The 20,815-nt window shown below is 46.1% G+C and overlaps 1 protein-coding gene across 50 annotated transcripts in view; it reads left to right on the top strand.

The window, feature by feature from the left end:
• SORBS1 (sorbin and SH3 domain containing 1) overlaps positions 1-20,815 on the top strand; it is a 228,772-nt gene that overhangs the window by 130,804 nt on the left and 77,153 nt on the right. For 24 of the 50 annotated variants that reach the window (XM_072806027.1, XM_072806034.1, XM_072806044.1 and 21 more), the window contains exons 9-14: positions 2,849-3,589; positions 4,205-4,567; positions 8,454-8,598; positions 12,516-12,545; positions 18,423-18,595; positions 20,751-20,814. In XM_072806027.1, the coding sequence (XP_072662128.1) occupies positions 2,849-3,589; positions 4,205-4,567; positions 8,454-8,598; positions 12,516-12,545; positions 18,423-18,595; positions 20,751-20,814 (1,516 nt within the window). The remainder of the gene's footprint in view (positions 1-2,848; positions 3,590-4,204; positions 4,568-8,453; positions 8,599-12,515; positions 12,546-18,422; positions 18,596-20,750; position 20,815) is intronic. The other 26 variants (XM_072806050.1, XM_072806052.1, XM_072806049.1 and 23 more) reach the window with 2 other exon arrangements.

Consider the following 20,815-nt stretch of genomic DNA (forward strand, 5'->3'; position numbering starts at 1 on the left):
CTATATAAACGAGGAACATATCCAGTTCTTCAAGCAGCCCCATTTCTTCCCCTCCCCCACCTTCTACAAAGATAAATGGAATTTCATCAGTTGCCAGCTGATGGCAGGAATGGAAACAGTGTATGTAGTTCCTGCAACGTTTACAATAAATCAGAAAGTTCCTTCCCTGTAAGATGACAGTGTCTGTCCCCCTCCTTCTTTAAGACAGGAAGGCCTTTGGCTCTGAGTACATTGTCAACACTCTGGGGAAGCATTCTCTCTACAGGGCCAAAGCCCTGGGAGGGCTTGTGCCTGATGTAATGCAACCCTGGCACCTTATATGGCCGTAACCAAATTAAGTTAAAAACTCATTGAAACCGATTCCTATCTTTGGACAAGAAGGAATCACATGTGGGACACTGGAGCTCAAAATAGAGTAAATCTGAGCCAAAGTCAAAGTTATCTTTTGCTTACCTCCCTGACAACCATCACTCAACTTAGCCTATAGTCCCTTTGTTGCATGCTAGTTTGAGTGTTTATTATTTATAGAGAGTATTGTTCAGTCTGAAACTGCCGCAATCTCCAGTGCATTTCACCGAAACTAAGTCAGTCCCAACTGGAGGGTTTTAGCCCTACTAACTACTGATATGGGGCCACTTGTTTTTGTATTTTTGGCTGGTACGCATGGCCTCATTCCACTGGCACCATCATGGGCACCCTGTGGAAGGGATAGGCATCGAGTTAACCTAGCCTATCCAGCTCATTTCTTCTTGATCCAGGTTATTTGTAGCTAGAGAACAGAATTTGTTATGGGATAGGTTGCTCCCTGGTTCTGGGGTTGATATTCTAATCCAGACTCAAAAAGCTTGATTTCTTGCCTATTTACCCTTCGCCTTTCTACCTGCACTCCACAAAAAATAAAAAACAAACTTCAGATAGACCCCTACCCCTGTACTCTCCCAGTTTGGGGATATAACCCATATACCAGGTAGTGACCAAACTCTTAATAAACCTCATCTATGCAATTTAGAGGACATTCTGGTTTTCCTCTGGTACCTGGCTCAGTTTCAGATGAAGATAGCTCTTAGAGCCCCACAGGCCTGGCATCTTCTTATAAGAAATGAGTTGGGGTCCAGGAGACCCAGGGGCTAGAGGGGAATCCTGTCTCCTGGTGCTCCCTTTTGCTGTCTTTAAAGATAGGATAGGTACCTTTAAAAATAGGAACCAGTGAGGAAAAATCTAGGTGTCTTAGCTTGGGCTGCTATGACAAAATACCATAAATAGGTGTCTTAAACAACAGACATTTCTTTTTTTTCTTAAGATTTTATTTATTTGATGGAGCACACAAGCAGGGAAAACAGCAGGGAGAGGGAGAAGCAGATTCCCCAATGAGCAGAGACCCCGATGTGGGGCTTGATCCCAAGACCCCAGGATCACAACCTGAGCAAAGGCAGATGCTTAACCAACTGAGCCACCCTGGCACTCTCAGACATTTATTCTCACAGTTCTGGGGTCTGGGAAGTCCAAAGTCAAGGTGCCAATTGATATGGTTCCTAGTTAGGGCTCTCTTCCTGGCATATACTTTTTCACTGTGTCCTCACCTGATGGAAAGAATGAGCTCTCTTCTTCTTACAAGGACATTAATCCCATAATGGGACTTCACCTTCATAACCCCATCTCACCCTAATTATCCATCTCACCCTAATTATCTCCTATAGGCTCCATCTCAAAATACCATTACTTGGGGCTAGGGGTTCAATATATGAACTTTTGCGGGGACATGCACATTTAATCCATAACACTAGGAAATAAGCTGTTCTCATTATGGTCCAATTTCCAGTTGAGCCACCAGTTGACAATTCTCATTGAAATGAGCATTGTTCAGGAGATTTACCCCGTTTCCTGTACCCCACTGAGACCCAAGGAGGAGCTAGGAGCTGTGTTGAGGGAGAAGGAATAAGATGTGACCTACAGCTTCTTCTCAGTCTAGAACCGAGCTTTGGGCTGAAGCCAGGAGTGTGGGGCTGGTCACCCCACTGTGGGATTGTCTGTTTGGTGGTGCTCTGGATGGGAATGGGGCAAGCCCCACTGGACTTTGATGAACCAGGCACAGTCCAATTCGGTAGGCAAATCAAGTGCTTCGTTGTCTGGTCCCTTTGTTCTGTGTGCATCAAAATGGGAGACTACGTGCTTTTAATCTTATGCCTGTCTTCCTCCTAATAATTACTTCCATCAAATTGTTTCCTTTGAGAAAAGAGCACATGTGGATTCTAAATCCTTAGCATTCTCTTCTTGGTGAGCTTTAATTTGTTATGCTTATGGAATTGAGTGCTAAATCTCAGTGATTCAATTAAGACATCTGTCTCCTGTGAACACAAATAAGGATGCTTCTTCCAATTCTCTATTTCCTAAGGGAAGAGAATGAAAGACATTCAAGTGTTTCAGTGAACTTAAACTTTTAGTGCTAAGGGCATGGAGAAGGAAATCTTTGAGAAGAGTTTGAGAACACTGGGGGGCTCTTGGGGCCTCTTGCCCCAGCCTTGAGACCTTGGGCACCCATCAATCAGGAGGGCTGACGAAGGGTGCAGGTCAGCCAAGGATCGCCGTCAAACTGACTTAACACGTGGCCTCTCCTGGGCTGAGATGTGAGAGAGTCAGGCCTGCCTCTCCAGGTGAGTAGGACTCAGCCGTTGGCCTCATCCAGAGGAGAAATGTAGGGACCACAAGGAGTCTAAGCTCAGGGTTTGCTTAAAAACATATCAAGAATTATTTTTCTTCACATCATGTTATGCTGTTATTTCTAATGGTCATCCTTCTTTCCATTTCCTTCCTCTTTCTTTTTTCCCCATTTTGATACTATCTCTTGAAGATAATGCTAAAGGTTCTCTCCCCCCCTCGGCCTCCTCTCCCTAAAGAGGACCGCTTTGCATGGCAGTGCCCCACCACCCCCAGTCCCTCCAAGGACTCCCTCTACCTGAGCTCACCAAAGCCTTACGTCCCCCCCAGCACCCCCAGCCAGCAGAGACCCTCACGACCGCAGCCTGTCCCTGTCTCCCTGGCAGCCAGATCCACTCCCAAAGGTGTGCCGCACCCCAGGCCGTCGCTTCCAGGGTCCACGTTCTCCCGTGCTTCCTCCCAACCCTGGCACCACTGTGTGGCCACCAGGACAGTTGACAGTGAGAATGTGAGCTCTAACCCACGTCATGAGGCAGTTGGGAATAAAAAGGTCAGCAGCTTATATGTACCTTGTTTATCCAATAACATCTGCCGGGTGGCAGCGGAAAAGGCCTCTCAGGCCTCTCGTGTTGCACGTGACCCAGCCACGGGCACTCCCTCGGAAGCTGCAGGCACTCGAGCACCGGCTCCCGGCATTGTCCCCCGCACAGCCGGCACGGGAAAGCCACCCTCTGCTCCTCCTGACCCTCCCAAGCTATTCTCTGACATCCATAAAGATGCTGCTAACTGGGGTGCGAGTCCTTCCCTGTGTGCCCGGCCTCCGTTCCCAGCTGCGATGAGACCACCACCTGTGCTAGGGCCCCAGCTTTCCTCTGCTCCCGAAAACCGGAAGAGAAAAGAACCTTACCTTTTGCAGCCGTGTTATCCAGACAAGGCAAGGACTTAGGAATGTGTGTGTGTCTTCTACACCATCTCTCTTGAGATTTCATGCAAGCAGCTCGCTTGTTTTCTGGGCTGCCTCCCCTCCCTCTCCTTGTCAACATTGCTGCAGCTTGAGTCCCGAATTCTTCTCTCTAAACCCCTCGGCACAGTCCTCTCTGTCCCCTCCCTCTCTTTCCTGGTAGTATGTAAGTATGCTGGAGTGTGGGATCCATATACTAATAACTTGGTGAGATTCGGGGTGTCGGTGTTTTATCACAAGGTGCCAAAGAAATTGTATTTGCTCCCAAGCTTTCGGGCTCTGCAAGCAGTTTGGGGGTAAAACATAGCCTGCCTGCCTGTTCTGTTGTTCTTTTTCTCTCTCTCTAAAGTGTTAAAAGGAGTCAAAAATAGATGGATGGAAAGTAAACTTGGATGGGGTTCCCTCTGTGTCATGGAGTGTCAGGAGGCCAGCTGGCCAGCACCGGCTGTCTCATGTACTCTGAGGAGCGGGCACCGATTAAATAGTTCTCAGAGTACATCACTGCATGTCCAGTCTCTACTGTTTAAATATGGAATTCCTTCTTCCCTGCCATGCCCCTTTACATAACGAACCCCTTATTTCCTACAGGACGCCACTTTCTCCAGTTCAGCCCAGCCTGAGATAATAGTTGTCCCTCTCTACCTGGTTAATACTGACAGAGGGCAAGAAGGCACTGCCAGACCTCCAGCATCTCTGGGGCCTCTTGGCCCCCCAAGCCCGGCGACTGCCCCTGCCGCCCCACTTCTGACCTTCCCGACTCTAGATGATTTCATTCCCCCTCGTCTGCAGAGGCGATCCCACCACAGCCAGCCAGCCAGCGCTCCTGGCCCCCACTTCCCCGTTAGCCAGACACCACCATCCTTCTCACCACCTCCTCCGCTGGTGCCCCCGATACCGGAGGGCCTCCGCAGAGCCTCGGAGCCTGACCTCACGGGAGCTGTTTCAAGTACCGTAAGCTTGCCGGAACCCCCTCCTCACAGCTTTCCTGAATGTCTGCTCCTGGCAGTGAAAACCCCTTTGTCACTGAAGTACTAAGTCGTGAGGGAAGTGTCCACTGCCACTGTGCTCGTGTGGTGACTGGACCCCTGTTTGCTTTCCTCAGAGTGCATGCCTCCTGTGCGTGTGCGTGTCGTCTCCTTCAGCTGCTCACGAGCCCCTTGCGTGCCTCTGCCTGTCCTGTTTGGAATGCACATCTTCTGGAAGAACCCCGTTTTCCCTCTGAGAACCTCCGTGGCCTCTCCTTTGGCTCGTGATGCTCTTGAGAGGCCAAGCAAATGTGGCGTTGAGAGCCGAGGAAGGCTGAAGAGCTATGTAGGAAAGCCAATGGCAGCCTCTCCACCAGGGAGCAGTGAGCTTCTAGGGGAGGAAGATTCCCTCTTTTGTTGATTTAGCAAGTAAACTTTTATATATGCCAATGGCAGAGAATAGTTTAAAAAAAAAAAAAAGTTGAGTTTAATTGAGTAAATGGCTCTAAAAGCCTTGCACAAATGTTGGGACTGTTTTCTCCAAAGGCAAAAAAGTGCTGCGTCCCCCTGACTAGTGGCTCTCAGGGGCCTTTGCGGCAAAATGTTGCTTCAGGGGTCAAGTGAAGGTAAAGGGCCTTGATACGTCAGGTCCCATCCCTTGAGAGATGAGTCCCCATTGTAGGTGGGGAAAGTCCAAGTGCTTTACAGGAGAGGTTGAATCAGGGTCTTTATTTCTCCTCAGGAGCCCTGAGAATCAAGAGGATCTCAGAACCTCAGAGTGAATTGTAAAATGGGAATGTGTGGATCTACTCAGGGGCCTGTGGGGTGCAGTGGGACTGAGTCTGTTAGAGTTGCTAGGATGGTGCTTCCCACAGAAAGAGAGAATGCTCGATAACTGTTAGCTACATTGCTGAGGACTTGCCCTTGCAAATGGGGGCCAGAGTCCCTCAAAAATAAGTTATTGGCTAATTAACAATTAATGAGCTCCTACAATGTTCCAGGCATATTGCTAGATTCTGTAGGTACAGCTATGAACAAGGCACAGCCTTTGTTCTTGAAGGGTTTTTTTGGGTAGCATTTTGGCTCCGAAGCTTAGCATACATGGGATTATCTGAGAGTCAAGGAAGCTGGTTTACATCGTCAACTCCAGGTTATACTCCTAGAGTCCTAATTGAGTGGATATGCAGAGGGGCCTAGGGCTCTGATTTCATAACCCACATCCTGAGGATTCTGATGCTGAGGGTCCTTGGATCACATTTTGAGATATAGTGGGTCATGTAATTGGCTGATGCAGCTAAATGCTTAGTAACATCCCTTTGTGTAAAGGTGTATGTATGCCTACACCTATGCCAAACTGGCTCTCATGATTCATTGAGCTGAAGCCAGTCATGCAAAAAGCAGAGAAACTCCTTTTTGGCTTGTAGAAGAATTTGTAGCCAGATACCAGGCACACCAGAGCTGGGAATGGCTTCATTCTGGTCTGGGACCTCTTCTCAAATCTCTAGGTGCGACACAATGCAGTTAGGTCAGGACTCAGCCAAGCATGGTCCAGGGGCTTTGGATATCCTTCCAGCTTTGAGCTTTGCAGCTCAACCCTGTTGAAGGAAAATGCTAGATTGTTTCTAAGCACTCCCCTCACCCTAGCCCAGCTTGTAGGCATATTGAGAAGCTGCTCTTATTTCGGAGGGCACCCGAATAATCTGTAGATATTCTTCCCTTTGGCACAGGGTATTTCTCCAGAACAGTATATAAAGTGAGATGTTTTTAGTGCCATAGTATACGATTGTGAGTAGTTTTGTTGTATGCTGTATAATTTATCATCTGTATAGATCTAGATGTTCATACTGAGTTTTGTTTCAGGGGTGCCAGGACAGGTCAGTTAGGACAGTGTCCTCAGTTTCTCCAGCCTGACTGATCAGCCTGGTATAAACTTCCAGGGGGGACTTCAGCTGGTGACTTATTTGGTTTGGTCCCAAGTAACCGTAAGGTGAAAAAGGAAACTGTTTGGGATCCTTCACTCAATGAGACCTGTGAGGAAAAGCACGAGCCCCCGAGGGATGGTGGCCAAGCCACAAGTTGAGATTTGCTCCATCTGTAGCTATTTGAGAATAAGAGGGAAGAAGAAAATTCATGTGAATTGATCCAGATTCTTTTTGTCTGTAGCCATTTTTGTGATGTTCCAGAAATAAGACTTGGGCCACAGAATAAAATTTTGTAAAATACTTCATGTTCACATGATCTATCCAGACATCACAGTAGGCATTTATACCTTAGGGAGCCACATGCCTGATTTTTGTGTGTGTGTTTCTCAGGTGCATTATGGCAGTGTTTTCACGGGTGTATCATTTATCTTTATTAAATCACTTGGGAAGTAAATTAAGGCAAGTGTAATTTTTTTCTACTTTACAAATGAAAAAATGGAGATGAAGCACTTCTGAACAAGATCATATTATGCCTCTCAAGCCTTGGGGAAAGATTTTATTCACTAAATTGAGCTGTTGCTCATAACTAGCAGCTGCAACATTAGGGCACTTTCAGAATTGACTGAAGGCCCCTACTGTGCGTCAGGAGCTGTCCCTGGTTCTGATACGTTCTTTCTTTTATGGTCACATGTTTTCTTGCTGCAAAAGTTGTTCGGAAACACCTTTACAAATAGATGGCTCCAGTCATTCAAGTGATATTTATTTAACAAGCACCAACTGTCTGCAGAGTCTTATGCTAGGTGCAGGGGTCAAAAGGAGGAAGGGAGGCATGGCTTTCGTCTTCTCTGGAGCATACTAATTGCTTTGAGCCATACATTAATCTGGAGAGTAACAATCAAAGTCTTGCCTTTCAAACTCCTTAAGAATGACATTCTGGCTAGAGGTCCAGAATAGAAACTTTCTAAGAGTTACAAGTGTGATAGGTGAAACTGTGTATATATCCTTACTTACTACATATTGAGGTCTTGTTTTTCTGTCTTTAAAAAAGACTAGCATCATTCCCTTCATGCAGATTATAATGTTAATAGTAACAGTTCTATTGGTTTTTATAGCCGAGACCTTAGGTTTTTGAAGTCAGGATTTTCTTTTTTTTTTTTTTTTTTTAAGATTTTATTTTTTTATTCATGAGAGAGACAGAGAGGCAGAGACATAGGCAGAGGGAGAAACAGGCTCCTTGAGGGGAGCCCAATGTGGGACTTGATCCTGGGACTCTGGAACCACGCCCGAAGGCAGAGGCTCAACCATGAAGCCACCCAGGCATCCTGAAGTCAAGATTATTATAAGTCTTTACCATTTCAAAGATCTTTGTCATTCAATACTGGAGTGGGGGGGCGGGGGGACTCAGGATAGAACCGGGTAACACCCAAATCTCAGAATCAAGTGCTAGTAAGGTTGTTGAGTGATGCAAATAAATAAGAGTGGCTTTCTAGGAATACCAATATGTAACTTTTCCCTACTCACATCGATGGCTTCTTGTCCTCATGTTGTCTCATGTTTCTTTAGACAAGTATACTAAACTTTCCTGATTTTTCCCTTAAACCAGCTCTCATTCTCGGATCACGTTTGGAATTGCATGAGTCTTGCATGTTGTTCTATTTTGTTTTGAATTTCCTTTTTCAGTAACCGGATTGATCCACGGCTATTACCAGGCGAAAATAATGATGTTGCTGAGACTTCCAGTAACACTCACCTTCCCTCTCTACCCTTACTAACACCAACAAAGAGACTAAGCATTCCAGATTAAACTCCTAACTGGAATTAGTGACGTCTCATTGATTACATTTCTTTTTATAATTAAGGTCCTTGTAAAGCTATACATTTCTTCTTTTTTAAAAAGAACATTAGGTTTCACATACTTACAGTTGGTCACAGTGTTTGTTCACTTTTCAGGATTCAAGTCCTGTACTAAATGAAGTTTCTTCATCCCACGTTGGAACCGATTCCCAGATCGCTGCACCAGTTAGCAAGTCATCATCTGCCTACCCCTCTACGACAATTGTCAATCCTACTATTGTACTCTTGCAACACAATCGAGGTAAGGGAACTTCTCAGAGCGCCCCCCACTCACTGGCATCAACAAAGCTGTTCTGTGACTTCCAGGGGCAAGAATTCTCCCATTCCAGAGAAATTGTCACAAACCTCCTCCCTTCCTCGATACTGTCTGCCCCTGTTTACTCACTCCCATGACCCACAGAGTAGACCACAGCAGGGAGACCGGCCCCTGATATGAGATGATGTCAGATATCTGTGTAAGTAAGCTGGTGTAGCGCGTGTTCCGCACCTTGGGTGTTTACGGTTGTTTTCAGATGGTAGCACCAAAATAAGGAAAAGACAGAAGGGAAAAAGTCTGTGTACCTTAACTCCTCATCATGAGAATTTGAATCAGAGCTTTGCTGGGTAAATCTAGGTATAGCAATAATATCTCGTTTAATAAGTCATGTAGTTCTTTGACATCATGAATTTTCTAGAAAGCAAAATTTTGAGTACCCAATTTTTTTTTTAAAAAGCATAATGGGTGGAGACCTTTATAAAATATCAAACATGTTTTTGTGCCTCTAAAGCAGGCACTGGACTTTCTCTTAGTGACTCGCTGGCCTAGACTCTTGCCAGCATTTATCACACTGGGCTGTCATTCAGTGCACCCTTTTGGGACATGAGACTCACGTGGCTGTGTGTGTCCCGTATGCTGTGTGGCTGATAGAGCTCTGCTGAGGGTGTCCACATTTGTTTTCTATAGTTCTCTTACTGCTTCCGGCTGGTTCTTCCCTTCTCTGAAGGGGCATTTAGGTAAAGCGGAAGTGCTTTGAGGTAATAGTTGTCTATGTTGACCCTTCTGCTTTAAAATTTCAGAAGGTGATCTTAAGTCTCAGGTTTTTACTAGTTGGAATTCAGTAGAGAGAGAAACTTTTCCTTCACGAAAATCCTTTGCAGTGTAAAGTGTAAAATTGTCAAGCTGTTTCATAGAGCAGAAAGGGTTTTTTAGTCTGAGTTTCAAAAAAGCTAGGCACCAAACCTCTCCTTTTCTTGATGCGCCGTTTGCCTACTGCATAGCTCCCCCTGCCCCACCCCCACATTACTTGGATCAGAATGGAACTGGAGTCTATTTTTAATTGTTTTCCATATTAAATGGAGTTTTCTGTTTCCTGTTTCTAACTTGTAAAACAGATGAATGAAACATTTCCTCTCACTTAAAATCTTCCCACTTGAATCTTAGTTATTTTAGTAATTTTATTTTTTTTCCACTATGTATAGCCTCCATATTAACTGTCCTCCACGAATCTTGTTTTTTCAAAGATGATAAGGGTCCCAAGCCCCACACTAAACTATTTAAGACTCCATTCTCCTTTCAGCAGGGCCATACCCCTTACTGGCAAGAGCTTTCTCTGCCCAGTGTCCATAATGCAGGACAAAGTGAAATTTTGGTTCTCTATGAACTTCTTTATGACTTGTCTTTTAAAAAAAATCCAGAAACAATTTAGTTCAAAGAAGGAAAGGCAGTTTCTCTAAAAATGGGATTTATTCCCAAGGCAACTTGGTTTTTGGGAAATGCCAAGTGTAATGTCAGCTGCTTCCACCAGGTCCCTCTGGTGACACCTAGTGAGACATCTTTGGGCACAAAAATGCTTGTAGTTCTTTTTTGTTTCTTCCCTGGGCAAATGGATTCCTCTTACTTGCCTAAATGCCTTTGGTTCTTGCCTTTTTCTTTTGTGCAGTCCTGCCCTTTGGGTTTAAAGATCAGAATTGTGCTGCCTGAATCACACATCCTTCAGTAAAGGATACAAGTATATTAGTTTTTTGGAATCAAAAGTAGCTTTTCTTAAAGAGCAAACCATATGTTCCCTGTGGAGGTGGAGCAGGAAGAGAAGAGGAGAATGGAAGCGCCTTGCCACCTAGCCTTGGATTACTAGTTGTCACTGGGGTTTAGGTCATGTGTTTCTGGCCTTGCTTTGGAATTTACCCAACCTGACAGCAGTGCTCATAGAAAGTACCCGTAAAAACAATTTAACTATTGCAAAGTCTCCTGAGGGAATGATAACTTTACTCTACTTCTGGAAGTCTAGTTTAGTCATCCTAAAAAGGATTCCCTTTTTTTCTGGCCTAGATGGGCAGGGCACAGTGTGACAACAACCCTCTCTCTACAAGCTAGGTCCCCCAACTGTAGATAAATGAGGGGGTGCTATACATCTGCCCTGGCACTGATGAGTATGCACAACACAGCTCCTTGTCCCTCTTCTCATACCACGTATGTGAGGGCAGATGACTTACGATCAGTCTAGAAGGAGGATTTGAACCAGAAAACTCGGGACTGACGAGGTGCATGGGTCCCCTAGCTCAGAGCTTCTCAGTCTTTGGTGTATGTGGTCTTGGGAGTACATACTTGCAGATTTGGATTCAGGAGGTCTGAGGCAGGGCTGAGATTCTGCATTTTTTCAGCAATTTGCAGAACACATCAGTGCTTCTGGTCCATAGACCACACTGGAGAACAAGAGCTTAGTGGTTCCCAGACTCTGGATCTCACAGTCACATGAAACAGCCTGGAGCCTACCCTAGGGTTGCTAATTTCTAACTATAGTAAATCACACCTCTGAAAAACAACTACTGTTATCCATATCACATGTCATTCTCTGAAAGAAGGGCCATTTCCAATCTCAGAAGTAGGAACATAGTCTTTTAAGTTGAATAAATTTGCTTTTGCCTGGTGAGGAAGCCCTTGCATCTGGTTGGCAGACTGGACTCTGGAACCATAGATCCGTTGGGCATTTTGATCCGACAGATGAGGAAATTAAGGGAAGAGTTTACATGATTGGCCAACATGCTCTAGCAGGTTGCTGGCAGAGCTGAGCCAAGAGCTCAGCTGGGCTTATGTTATCCAGCTCGAGTGAACTTCGTCCACATCCAGAGGTGGACAGGCTGTTCTGGCTGGAAGCACCCCTGCTGCTCTGTTTACTTCTTGCCCACATGGATTCTGGAGGGAGGGTGGGGCCGCAGCCAAGGGGGATGATGACAGCACCCATGGGCTGGCAAGTGCTCTATTTTTATCTACGTAGCTGCTTTAAATTTAGCAGCTGTGGAAGGTAAAGGTCATTTTTGTGCTTATCCCAAAGCACGTACACACAGAACTTTCAAAAAGAGATAGTGGCCTCCGTCCGCGGGTGCCCAAGAGAGTGAGGAACTGATAGACCATCGTGTTGGGGAGCATGGTGGCCTGGAGATCAGGATTGGAAAGAATTCTGCACTAGGAGTTGGGGACCCAGGTTCTAGCTTCCCCCTCTGACGTTCAGTGTCATCATGGGTAGTTTGTGCTGCTTATCTGAGGTGTCTCAACCCACTAGATTTAAAGTGTTAACATGTGTGAAAGCTCTTAAAAACAATGTCTGCTGTTTGGTAAAGCTCTCAGGAGGTGGTAGCTGCCATGACAGTTATATTTCCTTCAAACTTAATGAGACTGGGGTCATTATAAGGTCCTGGTCCCTTAAAACGAGAGGAGATAGATAGATAGATAGATAAATAAATAAATAAATAAATAAATAAATAAATAAATAAACAAACAAACAAACAAACAAACAAACAAACCAACCAACCAACCAACCAACCAACCAAATAAACAAACAAACAAACCAACCAACCAACCAACCAGGGGAGTTGGGAGGGTCTCCTTCCATGATCAGATCACCTTGAAACCAGGTGTAAACAACAACCAAACAGTGACTGTTCCCTGAATCTTGGTACAGATGTAGGAGGGAGGCTTGGAGACACCACACCTGGGTAACGGAAGCCGCGTCAATGCCCCGATATCCAGCTGGGGGTGGTGGCTGCCACACAACATTTCAGCATCTAAGCCCAAGGGACAGTTAGGATGCCAGTTTGGGGTGCTAACAAGTTGTGGCAGGACTTCCTGGTCTTACCATGTCTGTGTGAATCTCACAATGTGTATCTTTTCTTTTATCACAGAACAGCAAAAACGACTCAGTAGCCTTTCAGGTAGGTGCCAAATATTTATTTATATGCTAACACCTTTGACGTGTGAGCCACAGTCTGAGGAGTTCCTCCAATGTGCTGGGGATTCTGTTGCTGGACCACAAGGACGGTGGAAGCATGATGGTCCTGCCTCCTTCCTGCAGTTTGAAGGGGTGCAGGAGGCACACCAGATCAGTAACCCCAACTAGCACACATGTCCTGGGCAGCTGTGATAAGTGCCTTGATGGGTAAGAACAGGACAATCTGAATAAAAAAGAACAAAAAGTTATACCTTAGGTGGAGCATTCGAGGCAGGCCTTACTAAAGAAGTCCCCTTTCTGTTGATTCCAATCCCTCTTCTAGGATTGAGTCAGTCAGGGTTAGGGAATGTAGGCAAGTTCTTTTCTTGTTGAGTGGCAAGCCCAGGTGCCAGTAAATGACCCTGCATGACAGACCCGGGTGAGAGCCTCTAGCTCAGCAGTGCCTGAAAGGAGGTGTGAGCAGGCATCAGAATCTCCTGGAAAGCTGGTCCAAAACCCAGATTCCACAGCTCCACATATTCAGATTTAACGTGTTGGTGAGAAAAATAATAATAATAATAATGTGTTGGTGAGAACTTACGTTTCTCCCCGGGTCCCCAGTGATGCTAATGCTGCCTGTGTACTGACCACCTTGAGGAGCGAGTCCCATCAAGAACTGGCAGTGGTGGGCATTGATCTGCTAGATAATCAGGTGTCAGGGTGCCCTCCCTAATAAAGTGTGGCTACACATGGCCAGAACTGTGGGGAAACCCAGGGATGGGAAGGTTTCACCGTGTCCTTACGGCTTTCTGTAGCCATTCTGCTTTGAGTCCTTCCCAATGGTTAGGGGCTGGCAGCCTTAGGCAGGCTGCTAATGATCTAAACCACAGGTCAGTTTTCTTATCTGCCAAATGGGAAACGCAGTAATGCCTCGGAGGTTCTGCTTATAAAGCAGCCTACACCGAGCATTGTCACTCACTAAGTGCTTGGTGGATGTGAGTTTCCATTATCAGCAGGCACCTCCATGGATTCATGCCTCATTTTATTGAGTGTCTACTCTGTATCAGGCCCTGAACCAGGCTCTGTATCCATATCCAGGAACTGTGCTGCCCTCCAGCAGCTCACAGTGTGGTATAATGGTTCATAACCATTTTTTGGTGATGGACTCATTTGGAGAATCTAATAAAGCCAGTAGATTCATTTATAGAAAAAGCCTCAAGGTCAAGTGTGCACCTGGTGGATTTACAGATACGTGTGAATCTGGAGCAAGAATCCCTTATCTGGTAGATACACAAGAGCCTGAGCTGCTTCACGATTTCTCTGTTACTTCATGTTTGCTGCCCTTGTGATTCATAGAGAGCCCTGTGGGGAGAACATGGGGTTCTCACACCCTCTCAGCTTTATCGGGACTTGGCCCCAGGGCCAGGAAGGCTGTGGTTGAACACAAGGTGCCCTTCACTGCCCCCTCCTGACTCTGCCACACCAAATCACTTCATTCCCTGGCCCCAGCCCGGGTTGCTGAGAACAGGGTGGCTCTGAAGCAAAGGTAGCTCCTGTGAACACCTTCCTGCCTTTGGGATTTGGAAAAGAGCCGTGGAACGGCTGAAACAGGTGCACAGACACAAGTTAGGAGGCACACAGTTGGGTCCTGGCTATCTCCTCTTATGACGTTGTTTATCCCCGGGTAAGTGACTTTACCTCTCTATGGCATAGTTTCCTCATGTGGGAAATGGGGATTGATAATCCTCATCCTTTCCTCAGAGCTGTGAGTATCGTGTGCGACAGGAAGCAGGGTATGCTTTGCACACTGGAAAGTGCTATGCAGTGTTAGGGCTTCTCCACCAGTCTGGCAGGCTCGGGCCACTTCCTTGGCTTCAGAATAAGCCTAATGTTTCTGTCTTCCTTGAGTTTTGGAACAGACCCATTAACGATATTTGATAGAGTGGGACGTAAAGTAAGTGCTCACTAGATGTTAGTTTTTGTTGAAAAAGAAGCAGCACTGTTCTGTTCAGAAGCTCTTGAAGGAGAGAGGGCTGGCTGGGCTCACTCCAGTCTGCTCCTGGCAGCAGTGGGGCTTTGCCCATCATACCTGTCATGATGGCACTTGATGGGCCAGCCACCTCCCTTGACACTCCCCCCCCCCCCGCCCCATCCCACCCCAATCTTAACAGGTTTTTATTGAGCCTTTATGGGGCTTTTTACTTTTCTTTTAAGATTGTATTTATTTATTCATGAGAAAAAGAGAGGCAGAGACATAGGCAGAAGTTGAAGTAGGCTCCCTGTGGGGAACCTGATGCGGGATTCAATCTAGGACCCAGGATCACAACCTGAGCCAAAGGCAGACACTCACCCACTGAGCTACCCAGGTGTCCTCTTTATGGGGCTTCTTGTTCAATGAGATTCATTCAGAATCGAGAGCCACATGGTGTTTGGCCACCTCAAGCTCATGGTTCCCTTGGGGAGATGGACAGAGAAACAAGTCAGGGCTGGGGCAGAGGGTCTAGCCTTCCTTAGGGAGGTGTCGGCATTTCTGTGGTCCTCAATCACCGAGCTTTGGGTGTGAAGGAAAGGAAGCTGCCCACAGGCACTGAGGCCCTGTGCCAGGTTGCCAACATTGTCACTTATGTAGTGGCCCTTTCCAGCACCTTCCTTGTAAAAGCTCAGTGTAAAACTGGAAGGAAATGCTCCAGGATGTCCTGTTGAGGTTTTGGTATTTGCCTCGTGAGCTATTTCTCACGAAATAGCTCACGAGGCCCTCATTGTCCTATACATGCCAAATGTAGTCCTGTCACCCTCATGGTATAAGACCTGTTGTGTGAGGTTTTCACTATATGTAAAACAAGAAACAACTTTCTTTCTTTGAGGCTGCAGTTCATCTCTCTGTACACTGAAATCCACTCAACCATGAGTCACATGATCACAGTCTTCCAAAGTAAAATAATTCAGGGCTAATTTTTGTAGAGCCGAAGAACTCTGATAGCTTTAGAACAAATCTATGAACTGTCAACTTGAGTTTTGTAGTTAAGTGATTGTTGTTGGAGCCACCTGCCCCAACAATTTAAAACATTTCTCTGGGTCTGGAAACCCTGAGAATGCCAAGTTTGTGATCTGTTACTTCTTAAGAGAGGATGCTGGAGTGAGGAGTGTCAGCGCCTCCAAGTACCAGGCGAGACAGCTTGAAATCAGCCTCCCCTGCTGCTTCCTGGTGACACTCAGGAAGACCTTCCCAGGCAGGAGGAGAATGCTCAGCAGAGCCATATTTAGGGTAGACTTCAGTAACTTGAAATCCCCTTGCACTTCCAGGCTTCCTGCCAAATCCTTGGCCTTCTGTGGGAATTGCCTAGGAACATGAGAACTCATCCCAAGAGTCCAGTCTGGTCTCAACATCCTTCAAAGCTCATGGCTATGATGCCAGGGATCCGGTTGTCTGAAGCATACCCTGAGCTAGGTCTTGCACAGAGGGTTTAGAAACCATTCTGCGGTCACAGAATGAGTACTTGTGTGGGAAGTCAGTTGGAAATCCAGGCAGGGTAATTCTACCAGCAGGGCCAGTGGTGAAGGTTGTCGTACCTGAGCATGTGGACGCACTGGTTCCCCACTTCCCCAGCCCCTCCTACACGCAGGGACATCTCTGACTTGGGCACAACCTCACATGTGCCCTCAGGCCCTTCCTTTTTTACCGGATTTTGGTCTCTACCCAGCACTCTGCACCCTTTCCTTTATCAAGGATGAGATGCTCTCCCTCAGTCAATGAACAGATCCCAACTGAGCACCACCTGATTGCCAGGGCGCCTCTTGGCCCTGTTCAGCCTCCCCACGGGAGCATCACCACCAGGACTTTGACTCCCCTGGCTTAGACCTTTTCGACCCCTAACCTCTCGACCTCTGTGGTTCCCACCTGCCATTGTCTGTGCTTGTGTGCTGACCCCCTCCCTAGATACCTCCCTACATCCTGCTCACATGTTCATCCCTTTCTCTGCGGTCTGGCATCCATCCCACTGCCCTCTGAACTTGAACTTGCTCCCCCCAGGGTGATCCCGTGACTCTTTTGCCTAATGGAATGGCCCTGTCTCTGCTTCAGTTTCCCTTCCTCCCCACTTTCCTCCCTCCCTCCCTCCCTCCCTCCCTTCCTTCCTTCCTTCCTTCCTTACATCCATCCATCCATCCATCCATCTATCCATCCATCCATGGGTGGAATCACTCACTTCTTGGAATCTTGTCCTCTCTGGCTTCAGTGAAGCCTCGCTATTCCTTTCTGGTTCATCCCCTCTCCCTCTGATAACTCCTGCATCCTTTGGGGGATCCCTTTTGCTCTCAAGCCTGTCACCGTAGCATCCCTCAGCATGTGACGTCAGCCCTTGATTCTGCTCACGTTTACTACTCCACGAACTCTTCCATCTATCTCCCTGACCTCTTCCATCACTTTTATGCTGATGGCTCAGGAATTGCACTCCTGCCTGGGCCCCTCACAAGGGCTCCGCTCCCCTATTTCTCCTAGGGCATTTTTACTTGGACGTCTCACTGAGTTACTGTGTTGGAATGGAAGCAGCCATCCCTCCCTGCCTTCCCAGCCTAGTCCCTTTACTAACTTTTGTTTGGATCAGGCCGGGCCTGAAGCCTTGGTGCCATCTTTGAGGGAGCTACGACAGGATATGGCTCAGAGAGAACCAGTGGAGTCAAGTGTCCCTAGTGCAAGGCCCAGCTTGAACACATGGCAGCCGTGTGACCTCAGGCAGGTCTTTACTGTTTTTAAAAATGGACAGGTAATGGTTTCTTCCTCATAGGATTATTGGGAGGAGAACTGAGATAATATATATGAAGAATTTAGCACAGTGCCTGGCACCTGGTAACCTCAGAATAGTTCAGAGGCTCCTTGCATTTGCTAATGCTCTTCCCTCTGCCAGGGGTACCCTTTACTTCCTGTTTGGCTCTGAAAGGTCAGCCCTGAACCTAAATTCCTCAGCTAAGTATGATGCGGACTCTACCCACCTCTGGTCATCTTGCATTCTCATAGCTACCTCTCTTGCCCTTTCTGTCCACTGGCCATTAGCTACTTGAAGGCTCGCACTCTGGGAGGTTTACCCTCATGGCCACAGGACATGTGCATGCATAGCCACAATGCCTTCCCATAGTAAGTGACAGGGTTTGGAATTACAGAGTATACAAAGTAGTTTTGTAATCTGTGGGCTACACCTGTTATGTTTATTAGCTCTCTGTAACCTCTAGTTCTGAATCAAATTTTATTTTATTTTATTTTATTCTATTTTATTTTATTTTATTTATTTTTATTTTTTTAAATTTTATTTTATTTATTTTTTATTTATTTATTTTATTTTTATTTCATTTCATTTCATTTTATTTTATTTTATAGATTTTATTTATTTATTCATGAGAATACACAGAGAGGAGAGAGAGAGAGGCAGAGACACAGGCAGAGGGAGAAGCAGGCTCCATGCAGGAAGCCTGACATGGGATTCGATCCTGGGTCTCCAGGATCAGGCCCTGGGCTGTAGGCGGCGCTAAACCACTGAGCTACTGGGGCTGCCCCTGAATCAAATTTTAATGTGCACTTAGCAGTTTAAAGGGTTAGATGATAAATATTTCAGTCTTCATGAGCCATAGTTTCATTTCTAGCTACTCAGCTCTGCCACTGTAACTTGAAAGCATACATAAATAGTACATAAACGAATGGATGTGGCTATGCCCCAATAAAACTTTACAAAAACAGGTGGCCAGGCCATAGTTTTCTGACCCATGCTCTAAGTGAAACTCATTCCAATTGGGAATTTGCAAACACACTTCCTCCAGCTGGATTGTTTGGGAGAATTTTGCTTCACAGCCACCAGAAGAACTTCAGCTAATGACTACTTCTCACTTCTAGATCCTGTGTCAGAAAGAAGAGTGGGAGAGCAGGACTTGGCACCAACCCAGGAGAAACCCACCTCCCCTGGAAGAGCTACTGAAAAAAAGGCAAAGGATGACAGCAGGCGGGTGGTTAAGAGCGCTCAGGACCTAAGCGATGTTTCCATGGATGAAGTGGGCATCCCACTCCGGGTATGAATACTGACCCATGAGTCCTACTTAGGCTTTTTCCTACGCCAGGGACATGTGTGTATCCAAGTACATGTGACCCCACTTGTGGCCCTCATGAGAAAATTCTCACCTCTGTCCACTCTCTAAACCCACTGAGGGCTGCAGAGCCTCCCCGAGCTGTGTGCCAGCATCCTGTCCCACCTTGGTCCTGGGCTCAGAGTGCAGCAGCTTTCTCCAAAGCATGTTAGGCACTAATGAGTCTCATGAGAAAAAGGTTTTGGGTTCAAGTGACACGAGGAAAAGCAGGGTGGAACACAGGTAGAGCAGTTTCTCTGCAGCAGCACTTCTGAGAAGCTTCAGGCTGGTGCATGTTCAAGGGGAGAATGTTGTGGGCAGTGTCTCCCAGTCTCTGGCTTTTGTCCTTGGAACATGCTCAGAAATTGCAGGTCCAGGAACCCTGGGGAGAATGTGGGGCTCAGGGTCTTTGTTTATGAGTTTATGAAGAAGTTCCCCCGAGTGGGAGATACCCCATCATTCAGGGTGAGCAACAGACTCTACAGAAGCCACAGAATGAATCCAGGCTGCCCCAGTTCTTACCCCCTGCACAGATGTGCCAGTGTTCGGCAGGCCCTATGGAATTCAAGGGAATTTGAAACTGGATTATGGTGAATCCCCTTTTATTCCATGGGCCCCTCAGAACACTAGCTACAATATGTTTCTCTCTGGTCTCCATGTAATGAATGGACTGTTTTTTGTGTCCCTTTGGAGGAGGAGTAGAAACAACAGTGGGCTAAGCCTTGAAAGAACTGTTGTTTGGTCCTAAGTAATACTAAGTATATAATAACAATAATAAGTAGAGAGGGAATTTTGATGGTAGAATGGTCATTGCCACTACCACTTGCTGACTGATGATCTTGTCATTGACTCTACAAGGTGGACACTGATGTAATTCCCATTTTAGAGATGAGGAAACAGGGACTCGGAGTGATTATGGTCCTTGTCCAGGATTGCACAACCTGTGAGTGATGGAGCAGTCTCTCTGACTCCCAAACTCGTACCCCTAACCATCATGCGAGGCGGCCTTCCCACTCACCTTCTTACCAGCTCTATGACTTTGGGCATCATTTTGACTTTGTACCTCATTTCCTCATCTGTAAAGTGGACGTGAAAATGCCTGATCTAACCACCGATCTGCACCTTTCCTTGTATTATTTTGGTCTTAAATCAACAACAGCCCAGCTTTGTGGTTAGGATGAAAACTCTCTGGCATTGGCATTGGCTGGCAGAGTGGGATACGTTTGAATGTATGTGTTCTAAATCTGGCCCTCTCCTAGGTAATATAGCTACACTTCTACAGAATAACCCGAAATGGGTAGGTGCATGCAAATATTCTTTGCCTCTTATGTTTCTAGGAGGCTTTACTTCCATTTAGTTGTCTCTCTAAAAAATGAGATTTTAGGGATGCCTGGGTGGTTCAGATAGTTAAGTATCTGCCTTTGGTCAGGTCATGATCTCTAGGTCCTGGGATTGAAGCCCATGTCAAGCTCCCAACTTAGCAGGGAGTGTCTCCCTCTGCCTTTGACTCTCCCCCTGCTTATGCTGTCCTGTTTCTCTCTCTCTTAAATGAAGAAATAAAAAATATTTTAAAAATGAAATTTTAAAAAATTGAACACATTTCAAGAGGATCTTTGTTTACTTTTTCAAAACCTTCATGCTTTTTGGCCAAATATTACTCTGCAGATTCAGATCTGAATCTCTCTGTTTAGCTTTTTTTTTTTTTTTTTAATGATTTTATTTATTTTAGAGAAAGAGAGAGTGCATGTACATGAGCAGAGGGAGGGGCAACGGGAAAGGAAGAAGGAGAGAAGCAGACTGCCCACTGAGTGTGGAGGTTACATGGGGCTCCATCTCACGATTCTGAGATCATGACCTGAGCTGAAATCAAGAGCCAGACACTTAATCAACTGAGCCACCCAGGCACCCATTGGTTTAACTATTCTTCCTCAAAAGTTTTGCATTTTTAATAAAGATTTAACTGTGGGATCACTAACATGTATAGAGTTATGTGAGTTTTGACCTCAGATGTCTCTTTCCAGTATGATTTTGTCATCATAGAAGTTCTGAAACGTGCTGACATTTCCATTGTATTTTACACTCTGCCTTTGTTTTTCTCTAGAATACCGAGAGATCAAAAGACTGGTACAAGACCATGTTTAAACAGATCCACAAACTAAACAGAGG

This window comes from Canis lupus, chromosome 29 (genome assembly GCF_048164855.1).
Source record: "Canis lupus baileyi chromosome 29, mCanLup2.hap1, whole genome shotgun sequence".
NCBI classification, from domain to species: domain Eukaryota; kingdom Metazoa; phylum Chordata; class Mammalia; order Carnivora; family Canidae; genus Canis; species Canis lupus.